This window comes from Mastigoproctus giganteus, chromosome 3 (assembly GCF_048544385.1).
Source record: "Mastigoproctus giganteus isolate SK-2022 chromosome 3, ASM4854438v1, whole genome shotgun sequence".
NCBI lineage: Eukaryota > Metazoa > Arthropoda > Arachnida > Uropygi > Thelyphonidae > Mastigoproctus > Mastigoproctus giganteus.
In genome coordinates this window covers 74,339,899-74,353,019 of record NC_143577.1, presented here as the reverse complement: position 1 = coordinate 74,353,019, position 13,121 = coordinate 74,339,899, and the positions used below count along the sequence as shown (strand labels likewise).

The 13,121-nt window shown below is 40.0% G+C and overlaps 1 protein-coding gene across 1 annotated transcript in view; it reads right to left on the bottom strand.

Annotated features, from left to right (window-relative positions):
- Nucleotides 1–5,813, bottom strand: part of LOC150088085 (solute carrier family 4 member 11-like) — a 158,077-nt gene extending 152,264 nt beyond the window's left edge. Inside the window, exon 1 of the mRNA XM_090370013.1 lies at nucleotides 5,547–5,813. Within this exon, the coding sequence (XP_090226139.1) occupies nucleotides 5,547–5,813 (267 nt within the window). The remainder of the gene's footprint in view (nucleotides 1–5,546) is intronic.
- Nucleotides 5,814–13,121: the final 7,308 nt, after the last annotated feature.

Genomic DNA, 13,121 nt, shown 5'->3' with positions numbered 1-13,121 from the left:
GGTTCGTGAGTTTGCCCTCATCGGACCACTTTCGGTAGGTACTAACCACGGCTGTCCGTGAGAATCCCACCAGCCGTGCCGTTTGGGATATGCTCTGACCCAGTCGTCTGGCCATTACAATTTGGCCTTTGTACGTCCGCTGCCTTTTCATCTGAAAAACAAGAGTAACCCTGATTAACGGAGCTGAGTATCAGGTGTTTTTTTTATATCGTATCCCGACACGTGCATGCCCCGTAGTTCACCTGCAGTTGCTACGATTTGAATAACGACTCGCTGGTCATAATGTTTTGGCTCATCGGTGTAGTCTCCTACTGTGGGTAGGGGTGGCTGACGCCCACAATTCGGCGCCATACAATATGGCCGAATGCACTGTGGTTCTTAAATATCGTGCAGATGTAGTCTGTTTCACGTGAAAGAGGTGCTGTTTTGTTGACCAACATAAGTAGTTCATTTTATTTACAATCAGATCAATATGCAACTTGAACGTAAGTTTAGTATAAAATGCTACTCCCAGATCTCTATGCGTCTCACGCATAGGTGGGATAGGTTTGCTATTTAGTTTTGGATGCACGAGCGTAGGCCATTTTTTGAGCGAGTACACCCTGATTACAGTCATCTGCGGATTTAGGGCCAAGCCAAATTTATCTAAGTATACGAATAAGTTTAGAAGCTTATGATTAATCTGGTCACACAATGCACTATTGGTCATTGACGGTTGGATGGGCGTTAGGATCTTAATATCGTCTGCGTAAGTGCATGCCTCATCCCTACAACTCCTGCATGGATGGAGTTGGAGGATCTGATTGTCTGTATGCCAAGTAAGTAGGGCCTGTAGGAACTTCAGCAAATTTCCTTTATTATTATTATTGGCTATATGGTGCAAGGAAGCCTGAGGCTTATGCTGCACCAGCCAAAAAAAAAAAAAAATTTATGAATTACCCTGAGAGAGAGATTTGGTTTTGGTTTTTTTTAAGGAGCATTAGCAACTAAGGCCATATTGCTCCGGGAATATGCTATGGTCATTCCCTGACCTTTGCGCATCCTCCGTATTTGGTGGTGACCCCTGAGAGAGAGAGAGGGGAAACAAGAGTCAGAAGTAGAAGGGAATCATCAAGAAAGAAAAGAATAATGATATTCAGCTCAGGACCTTGGGAGTGCCAAGCCCATACTCAACAGATGGGAGTCCCTGGGGTTTAACCAGAGGAAGTCTTATGGAATTTTTTTCAAAACGTGGCTCAGTTAGTACATCTCAGGAGTAATACGATGTGTTTTTTTTTTTTTTTTTTTTGTTTTTTTTCCTCGCACGGAACCTTGGATTTTCGTTCAGCAAATTGGTCGAAGAGCATACGTAGCTACATACACAATATACTTCCGCCTCATCAGAACCGACCCCAGGTGTATCAGCACCCTGTGCGAGATTTTTTGGTGTGCACTATCCAACTTCCTATTAAGTTTATGCATTATATTTTTACTATTAACTAAAAAATATTTACTTTTTTATTTTAAAAAAAGAAACAATGTATGAGTGCCCCTTGAAGGATAGAATCAAATATATTATTTAGGGAATAACAACGAATAAAATATAGTATAATTATTTAATATAAACCCCAACAAATTCTTTATAATTCTGTATAAAAATTAATAGGTGTGAATACTCAAAAATTCAAAAATAGGATGGCATAAATAACTATCTACTAAATTAGTCAAAAGTAAATTAAAGTAAATTTACTAAATAGTATTAAAATGACTCAAAAATAGGAACACAGGGATATATTCAGGGATATTCATGTGTTGTTGTGGCGGATCCCAGGGTTTCCCCCATAAGCCGCTATTGTACTTCTTGTGTTGAAGCTTATGCCAAAACCGGCCAATTGTATGTAGTGTGTTGGTCGTGTAAGTGTTATGTGTTCTGTTGTTATGTTATCGGCCGGTGCCTGGCTCTTAGCAGATAAGAAGCAGTAACACCTGGTCACTACGTCTCACCCCCCATCCCCGCCACATGGAGGCGGCCAGGATCAATTATCTCCTGCTGGGCAAGCCCAGAGCATAACACCTGAGAATGCCCGAAAAAGAGAGTGAAGTGGAAAAAGAGGAATACAGAGGGAGAAGTTTGGGATCTGGGAAGGTAAATGGATAGAATAGAGGAGAATCAACAGAGGGACTCTCCAATAGTTAGAAGTGAGAAGTTAAGCAAGAATAAAGTAGGGAGAAGTGGACTAACTTCTCTAACCATGGAGACTTATCTCATGGAAAATCCCATCCTAGGAACTAGGATCAGCAAAACATCTTAATTACAGTTTGCCTAACCCCTTGTAGGCAGAACGTCTTCAGTTGTTGAAGAAATGATTGATCTTCTAACAAAAAAAAAAAAAAAAAAAAAAAAAAAAAACAGTGAAAGCAAATTCCACAATTCTGAAAAGCTCCACAGAAAGACACTGTGCAATACGTACAATATCTTCTTCTTCAGGAACACAGCAGAATATACACTATGTACAGATTCGTCCAATGTAATGCCAGGGTAATGCCATAACCTGGCCCAATAAATAAAATGTTTCAGGGTTAACGCAAAAGTAATATACATGTCCAAATCCTAGATGAGATCACATTAGTCAGGGTTCAAAATTATGTTTTAAAAAGTTCTTGCCTAAATACAATTTGTGTGTGGTATTCACTCACAAAGTAATATTAATTCCAAAAACTATGAGACGCTAAACGCCAAATAGTATCTCGATGAGTAGAGCAAAATTCCTTATACAGTAAAAACCTATTCTGCAGAAAACAGTTTCACATCAAGAACAAGTCTATTATAAAATCCAGGAAAGTATAGTGTAGCACTTTATGATACTAATCAGTTGCAAATATAGAATCCAATCAAAAATGAGAGATATTTCTTTCCTAATCCAATAAAGGATCCAAGAACTCGCAGGAACAGTAAAACTAGGACCTAATTTCGGTTCTTCTTTTAAATGCACGAGAAGCAAACACAGTCATAGCATTAAAAGCTGTCTGAGACTCAACCAGAATTTTATTGTTGCTGGAGTCCAAGTTAGGAACTACACTAAGTAGGTCACGTCGAAGATCGTTATAATAATGACACTGATGAAGAATATGGTTAACAGTTTCTTCCTGGCCACACAAACAAGATGTTGTTGGTGAAAGTCCCAGTTTGTGAAGTTTACTATTTATACTTCCGTGGCCAGTTAATATAAACATACCATATAAGCCCGGCGAAAACCACTTTAACTCCTCCTTTTTAATTTCACTTGCTACAGGCAGAAAGTCCCTTGTGACTGCACCAATATCAGACGAAGACCACTCTTGCTGCCATTTTGCAATAAAAATTTGCCTTAATCTTATCTTCTCAGTTTTAATGGGAGCACTTAGATCTAATTGGATGTTATCATAGGTCAACGGTATTTTCTTCAAAAGGTGATACTTAAGGTAGCGGTACTGAACTTCAAAATGGACAGGTAGTTTCCCAAGCAAAACCTGAAGAGCCATGGTGGAGGTAGTTCGACAAGCTCTTGACATGGTCAGGAGGGCAGCCCTCTGTGCTTGTAACAGTTGCTTTACTACAGCAACTTTATTAGCTCTAAAGCTCCATGCACCCGCTCCATAAGAAATTATCGACAAAAACACACAATTATAGTGAAGTCGTAAGGTTTGGCCTCTAAGACCCCAGTCTTGTCTTGTTATCTGTTTAATTCGGCTCAGGAACAATTTAGCCTTTTCTTTCACATACTGAACATGTGGTAGGAAACTGAGAGCATCATCAATATAAATGCCTAGGTATTTGGTCTTCGATAAGTACTTAATGGATTGTTCCCTATATTTAATAACTGGAGGTCTTCCATGGTCAAGCTTTCCCTTAAGCAACATCTCAGACGTTTTTGCAATAGAAACCTGCAATTTATGTGTTGAAGACCAGTTGGAGAGTTCTAACAGCACAGCATTTGCTGATTCTTCAAGGCTTTTCCTAGAATTACCCTGGATTAATATTGTAAGATCGTCAGCATATGCGATCATATGAATAGCTGGAAAACTCTTAATAGGAACACATTTAGTATTAAGAAAAATTGACTTTTCTCGCTTTTTTAATAGCAAAAGTTCTAATTAATTCCGAAAAATCCATGTTTTGGACTATGCCGTTTCGATCGAAAGGCTAGCTAGTGAACTCAACCTTTGTGACATAGATGATCGCATATAAGTTTTTATTAATTTCAATTTTGAGAAGCTTCTCTCGCCCTAAATTTTGGTGTCGTGTGAGGCCGCAACGCCCCTGATGTCGACCCTGCGCCTCATGGTCTTGTTTGCTTTGACCCTTAACATACACACCGAACAATCACCGATTTCGGGACATACATTCCAAGTGCGACGAGACTCATACCATAACTAGGACAAACTGGAAGATGGGACACCGTTGCCATGAGTGACATTTCTTAGACTAGACGGGACTCACCGAATTGATTAAATTTTTTTAAACGGGAACACCTAAGAAGACTAGTCACAGATTTACTGTTCAAGGCTATCTGGGCTCTCAGAACTATTCTCCCTTGCATGGTTTTTTCTTCTCCTTTGCTCCTAGCGGGGGATCTGACGGTCTCTGTCTCCTCCCTCCGCTGATCCCTCCTTCCCTCTGGTGGGGCATGGGCCCGCCCCACTGACAACTTCGGGTCGCCTTCTCTATTAATCCCATATTTCTGTCTGTTTCCCCCAAGCCTTGAGTCTCCTCCCCTGCTCTTTCTTAAAAATTTTCATGACTAGCGTTCAAACCAACCCCTAGTAATTGTACACCACATTCAAAAATTTAATCAACACAATTTTTAATTACTTCGGCTAACCCTATTTCTTCTCCCCCCCCCCTTTTTTTTCTAGGTTCCCGAAGTAGTATCCAAACGTTGAACTGGCCGACATGCACCTCGCGTATGGAGCTGCGGACTGTAACGGGGGGCACCGCTCTGCGCTTGCACCAGGAACATTTCCAGCGCAGGTGTGCTCCTCATCATACGATTTTCGCACGTGTGCACAGAAGGTTACGTGAGACTGGTTATTTCACGAGAGGTACCATGAATCGAGAGCGAACGACGAGGACGCCAGACAATGAGGAGAATGCCCTACGTCTTGCAGAAGGCAATCAGAGTACGAGTACTCGAGCGATAGGCCAACGATTGAGTATTTCCCGATCCACTGTATGGAGGATACTATCAACAAACAAAATGAGTTCATACCATCTGCAACGCGTCCAATCATTGGAGCCTGCGGATTATCCACTCCGGAGGACTTTTGCTACTTGGTTTCTTCAACAGAAACGGTTCGCAAATGCTGACTTCCAGCGGGATCGCTGTTCACGCGACCTCTCATTCAGCGTCCTCTACCGCATGACGAAGGCATTTCGGACCCTGCAATGCTATGTGATTCCGATTCGTCTTTGTGCCCCCTACACCTCCTGCAAGTTTGTCGCACTGGTAGTGAATCACCCTGTATATACATGTATACATACATGTCGGGTCTCCATATTCGCGGGAGTTACCTCAGTTGGAACAAACAAGCTCCTCGAGTTCCTCATCCGTTAGTGTTGTTGCTTGTCCATCAATTAAATCGTCGATATCCTCCTTCTCTAAGTCCTCGAAACCTCTTCCTCTAAGAGCTCTTGGGTTCTGAGGGCGGAAATTTAGGCCAGGCTTTGTCATATGGCCTGCAGCATTACTGCAAATTAGCAGCGTAACCCGATCTCGTGCTGCCTTGAATTCTGGGTCCTTCTCTTCTACGGCTATATAGGTGCGCTGAGGCATCTTCTTCCAGAATAATGCCATCTCATCATCCCTCAGGATGAATGTAGTGAGCAACAGCCAAATTTTTATATGATAAATTTTGCGACCGCCAACGCGAAAACACGAAACCGCAAATATGGAGAGACTCGACTGTATAGTGTTATTACTGCATTGGGACATAAATTTAGTGTAGTATTTTTAATTGTATTGAAATTTAACCGAAATCATGCCTCAGACCAGAGCAGCAATGGAAAAGGCTGAAGATAATGGGAATGCTGTTGCTCGGGGAGAACAACCACCACCACCCTTGTGGTGGTGGTTGTTCTCTGAATCACAGCCTTTTGAAATTTACTGCTTGTTTGATGTTTGTGGTCTGTCAGGAACGGGGCATGATATTGCCAAAGGAGATGTCTTTGTATGTGCTCTATGTAAGGAGTAGGAGGATGTTAGCGCCAACTCGGCGTTATGGGCCTTTATAAGAGCTTGAAGAACAGGGTGGATGCCCTCTAAGGATTTAAATTGGGGGACCATCAAGCTCTCAGCTGCCAACATCAACCCCAGAGTTTGCACTTGATCATCAGGCAACATAGCAGCAATCCCCAAGGCAGAATGCGCTAGTCTCATAGGACCTAGTTCTTGTCAGTCACTATATTGTCAGGGAAACGGGAAATACATTGTGCAAAAAGGATAGGTGGAATAGGAACACGGTATGTCTGCCAGTGGCAAAAGTTGTTGATGTTGTAGAGCAGATATCAACTTTTAAAGGCACAAAAGGTGTTCTAAACGTTAGGACTAATGACATTAAGAGTAGATCTGTGGACTTATTTAACAAGTACAGGTCAATGTTGAAAACAGACGCAAGTTAGGGTTAAATTTGAAAGTGTCTGCAATTCTTCCCAGACATGATAGGAGGGAGTACATAAGAGCTTTGTCAATCAATTCGACCCTAGAAAGACTGTGCAACGCTCATGGGGTAGAATTCTTCACAGCATGGTCTGTGCTTGTTAATAGAACAGACTGTTTTGATAGGGATGGGATAGACTTTAAATAGAAAGGGTGCAAGAAAGAAAGGGTGCAAGAATATTTGCTAATGCTATCGAGGCACTGTTAGGTTGGGTGGGAAAACTGCTAGCTGTGGGATTCAAAGACTAATAGATTAACAGTAGCCACAGGCAGAGATTAAAGTGATTCTTGCACTGCTTCTATTAGAATGAGCAGCAGCCTGGAAAGCAAGGTGCTCAGGATTTATAGAACTGCTATAAGTCATCATGAAACAAGTAAATATATGGGCTGTGTTCGGGTACCTAAGTGTAAGAACAGATGCATGTATACTTTGCATGTACACCAAGGCTAGGACCGTAGTATATAAATTTGATGAATCTCAAGTGCTAATCAAAACATCAAAGGTATATATTGTTGGAATGTCCCTGATATTCCAACAATATCTGCCTTTGATGTTTGTTGGCTGTTTTCGTTTGTTGTTTTAGAGTGCATTAGCATCTAAGGCCATAATGCGCCAAGTTAGGTGGTAGATGACTTTCATCAACCGGTGAAATACCACCACTTTGCTTATTGGAGGCTTGAAGTGGTGAAACCCATGTTTAGTCTCTAGAGCAAAGTTTCCGGCACTCCCCTCCCCTCCCCCATACTTCTCCTTCAACCCATGCACGGTACTAAGTACTATAGGTTTTGATACCTTTCGTGTTTGGGGGTTTCATAAAAAAAAAAAAAAAAAAAGTCGAAGGGATAAATGGAATAATCATCAGTTCTCACCTCGTCATATCTATGTAATTGTTCTTGAGATGCCTGTAATGAAAAGATTGAAATCCTGCTAGTGCTGGGCATTGGTATAGCTTTTGTCGTCAGTGGGGATGAATTATCTAGGAGATGCGAGGAAGGGAAATGGAGAGATCGCTGGAAGAATCCCCCCCCCCCCCAATTATTCTATTATAAAACCGAGGCGGGTAAACGCCGATATTCGGAGTACTTCCGACAGTTTCCAATTCTGAATCAAGATCTTGGGCATTAAGTTCTAAGAACAAGCAAAGTACGATCTTAGCAATACCGATTTTAACATTAGAAGATAAACTGGATTTGAAGTTTGAGATGGATACAGTGCAAAGGTTTCTTATGTATACACTGCCCTACCAATAATATCCGGACACCTGCATATTTCGAAATTAATTCATCATAGAGGTTCTCTATAGCAGGGGTGGCCAACTTAATTTGTGATGCGATCGACTTTTTTTCTTCAAAATGTGCCGCTATCTACCATCACAAAAAGTTCATTGCACATGGTTAAAAAGGTTAAATCAACACATATTGAAAAACGTTGTTTATAAATTTTAAAAATTAAATACAATTCAGAATTCTTATTTTAAATTCATTCGTATTTAAATTTTTAATTTATGTGAAGTTTGTTTCTTAATGTCATCTGCCAAGCTTTCAAAATCGGGGATATACTGTGATAAGGCCAACCATAAAGAATCTTCTGAATGCAAGTCCGTAAGAGTAGAGCGATTTTTTTTTTTTTTTGTTTGTTTGTTTGTTTGTTTCAAATACGAAAAGGCCGATATGTGGAACCACAACAGGAATTTAAAAGTTCACTGCATTTTTTTACAGTACTTTTCTCCATTTTCCAAAACATATTTCCATTTTCTCCGTGTGAAAAATCTCAGTGATTTCTCTGAAATTTTTTTCGTATTTAAGTAGACCTTAAATGGAAAAGAAATATATTGAACAATGTCTTCAATTGTTTTAAAATCACTGAATCTGGTTTCAAAATCATCCACAACTTTATCAATTTCAGAAATATATTTCTCACTATTAAATTCAAAAACAAGGTATTTTTGCAAATGACCTTGCATATTTGCAAAATTATCGAATTTTTCTTCTTTGAGATCCTTAGCCATTGCCAAAAACTGATATTTATATGCAGAAATGCTACTAATCATGTCACCCACATTTTTATGTTTTCCTTGTAATTCCAAATTCAGATCACTTAATTTATTGGTAAAATCTGCCAAAAAAGCCAGATCACACAACCACACCGTATCTTGCAGCTGCTGATAATCACCCCCCACCCCGATCGACAATTTTTTTAATTTCATTCAGCAAATTTCGAAATCTGCAGGAACTTACTCCGACTCGGCCACCTCACATCTGTGTGTAATATCAGATCTGGTTCATTTTCATCGAGGTGCAATTTTGAAAAGTCTCCTTTTAAGAGATTGTCCTCCGATGGAATTCACGATTTTGAAATCTATGTCCATAATACTTTTAGTATTTAATCTTTTGCTGGCTAACACTTTTTGGTGGATGATAAATCTGGGAATTCATCCTTTTGGCACAATGCGATGAATCCGTTAAAATGCCCCCCGTCATCTGTTGTAATTGATACGAGCTTAAATAGTGGTAATTTAATTTTTGCAATAAAATTTTTGAATGCGTTAAATATAAAGACCTTTAGTTCTTTCTTTTAACGTAACCATACCAGCAGTTCTTCTCTAGTGGCAGAATCACCGAAAACCATAGGAATAACAACGAGCAATTGAGCTATATCACTGACGTCGGTAGATTCATCCAATTGTAAAGAAAAGGACACACAATTAGCAATATAAGCACGCAATTGTTTGCTTACATTTTTACTCATTTTTTCGATGCGTCGCATCACAGTATTTCAAGATAATTCCAGATCTTGAAGGGTACTTTTAATTCCATTTTTGTTCTTAAAATTTTCAAAAATAGAATCTGTTATTTCTAAAAATGCGTCTTTGATGAATTGACCATCAGAAAATTGCTCTTTTTTGCAAGAAATGACTCACTTTAAATGATGCTACAGTTACTGCTTTAGATTGTAAATTAAGTGTCACGAAGAAATTTTGTTGTGCGAATAATTTGGATTTAAGCTCTTTTAATTTATTTTTTCCAAGGTCACTATTAGGCGAAAGGTCCGATTAGTATTTACCATGGAGTGCTTTGAAGTGCCTTTCTAAATTTTCTTTTTTAGGTATAGCCACGGAAGCATTGCAAATCAAATAACATTTTTCTTTTATCATTACAAAAAAGTATTATTCTAGTTCCCACTAGAATGAAGATGATAGGTTTTACTCTTTTTCGGTTTTCATTTTAAATCAAAGGGTATTAAATTAACGTATAAGCACTGCCCAGTTATTAATATTAAGTAAGCTAAATAAGAATTCTACACATACGCTTTGTTCTCCCTAACTGCGTGAATTTTCACTAGACAAGCCTAGCGGCTGCGCGGCGACAAGAGTGGTCATATTGTTCAACGGATTTGTAACAAGCGTATGCAGTGGGGCGCATAATAATAACATTTAGCTTTTAACTAATCTCTTTTTTTATATATATTTAAAATTCGTCGTGATCGACCGAAATTAAAGCCGCGATAGACTTGTTGGCCACCCCTGTTAAATAGCATCAGCCAAAAAAACCCCTCCATTTTCACACATCCATTCACTCCAAATGTTTGTTTAGTTCTGTTTTGAAATTAAATAAGTTGTTGACCTCCTCTATAAGATGGACTTTTGTTCCTACTATCAACAATCCGCTGGCTAAAGGCAAATTCCCACACATCTATTCTACAATTGTCTTTCGTCAATTTGAATTTATGTCCTCTCAGGTGAGTAATGTGAGCAAGAGGAAGAATCCCATCAGCGTTGAGCTCGCTCAAACCATTCACGGCCTTATACACATCAATTAGTTCACCTCGCAGGTGACTAGTCTCCAGACGCTGCAATTTGCAGAACTTAAGCCTTTCTTGGTAACACCAACCCTTTATTTCACTCACCAATCTCGTTGCTCTTCTCTGTACTGGTTCCAGCAGCTATACATCCTTCCTAAAATGAGGCATCCAGACCTGTACGCAGTTCTCAGGGTGAGACCTGACCATTGAATTATACAAGGGAACAATCACCTCCTTCTCACTGCTAGTAAAATTCATGTCTATCATTGACAAGACCCATGAGCTACTTTGCAGCCTGTCTGCACTACTCAGAAAAACTGATATATCTGACTGCACAATTACCCTCAGGTCCTTTTCATTCTCGACTACCCTGAGTGTAGTACTGTACCACACAGTTGGTACGTTACTCTGGGGTTACTGCTGATCATATGCAATACTTTATATTTGTCAATTTTAAACTTCAGTTGCTACCTCTCAGCCCATCTGCTCAACTTTTCCAGATCCTGTTGCAGTAGCGTACTATCATTACTGTCATTAACAACCCTGCCAACCTTCGTATTGTCTGCAAACTTAGACAGAAACACTGATATATCTTCATCAATGTCATTGATATATACACAAAACAACAATGGGCCCAACACTTAACCCTAGGGGACTCCACTAATAACATTAGTCCACGAAGAGCAGTATCCATTGATTACCCCTCTGTCTTCTCCCACTCATCCATACATTTATCCATTGTAGCAACTTGCCCTTAATGCCATAAACTGCAGCCAGTTTATAGCATTATGAACCCACTGCAGGATGGAAGCCTCCTCAACAATTCATGCTGAGCGAAATGGACCATAATCTGCCACGCTGGACCAGTGCGGGTTGGCAGATCGACCGTATTTAACAGTCAGGGGTAAAATGTATTTGTAAAGTGTAAAGTGTATTTAGGGTCATACGGCACCGGGGGTTTCCCCCATCTCCGCGTTGTTTACATTGTGATGGTTGTGCCAGTTTGCTGGAAATGCCAGAGATTTAAAAGTGTATGGATATTGTTCATATGTAGTGTCGTGTACCGTTGTTCATCTGGTCATTTAGCCGCTGGACCCAACCCCGGTCTACTCAAAGAGCGTGTGCTACCGACCGGGCTAGCCGGGTGGGTAAAGTGCCTGACTGGCAACCCAAAGGTCGCGGGTTCGAATCTCGCCTCGGGCTTGGATCAGAGTAGAAAATGCAAAAACCTTGGGAGGTGCAATATGGCTACAGAAGCCAAAGCGCCAATAACTAAAAAAGAAAAAAAAAAAAAAAAATACCAGTCACAGACTAGCTGATGAAGAGGCACTTCGCTTCGAAAGCTACTATATATTAATCAGGCCGCCGTAGCCTAGTGGTCAGGAACGCGGGTGCATAAGTTTTTTGGTAGTTGTTGGCGCATAGGCTTCTGTGGCCATAATGCACCTCCCAAGGTTTTTGCAGTACTTTGATCCAAGCCCGAAGCGGGAATCGAACCCGCGACCTTTGGGTTGTCAGGCAGGCGCTTTACCCACCCGGCTAGCCCGGTCGGCCGGGGGGTGCATAAGTACACGTGCCTTGAGTGACCGGGGTTCAAGCCCGTGACTGCTGATTACGGTGCTGTTTCTTCTATTCTGTCTATCTTGTGAACTCTTCTGACCGTTTGGTCGTCCCGGAGTATAAACAGAAAATTTATTTATTTACTGCACTCCCGCTCCTGACCACTAGGCTACGGAGGCCGTTACTGCTCCAATTTATACAGTAGTCTTCCATGTGCAACAGTATCAAAAATCTTTCCTAAAATCCAAGAATATGATATCAAAATTATTTTTTGCATCCAATTTCTTTGTGACATAGTATCCAATCAAATTTGTCGGACAAGACTTCTCCATAAAAAACCCATGTTGTGTCTGAACTATAACTGTAGTCTTGTCTAGATGATCCTGCATAGCTTTCTTAACCAGTGACTCCATTATTTTTCCTGGAACAGTGGAAAATAGTGGAGTCATTATAATAAGGGAAAATTGGCATTATACGATGAGTAAAAGTTTCGTTTAACGCCGACATTCTGTTTAGTACTTTGAATCTGTGTTTCAAATACAGTATATGCAATAAAATATAGTATTCCCAAAATTTTAGTTCTAAAAGTGGAAAAGTTCTAAAAGTACGTCTTATCGTGCAGAAAACACGGTGATTATTTCCTGTATGGTAACATTTCGTAGTGTATAATAGTGGTATTTTAATTATAACCTTATTATGATCCACAATCGTCCCTTTTCAGTTAATTCTGATTGCATATTATTTTTGTTTGATGTTAATATTTATGAAAGGCTTTATAATCACGTCTGGTGGCCAGACATTTGCCTTTAATATTCTGATAAAAATGACTTCTAAGCAAATTATGCTAAATGAAGCATAATTAGAATGTTAACTTTCATTCCGTACTTCGATTTTAATACCAAGAACCTCCTGAATAAACGCTGCAATAAACGCTTTTATAATTTACGCTACAACCAAGCATTCAGTCTAGAAAGATCCTCTAAGTTCAGGCACTGAGCCTTAGAGACGTGCTTGAATCAAATTTAATCTGGAATCTGACAAACCTGCTGTTATTCTTTGATCGGAAGTTTGCAGCAGGTTTAGCA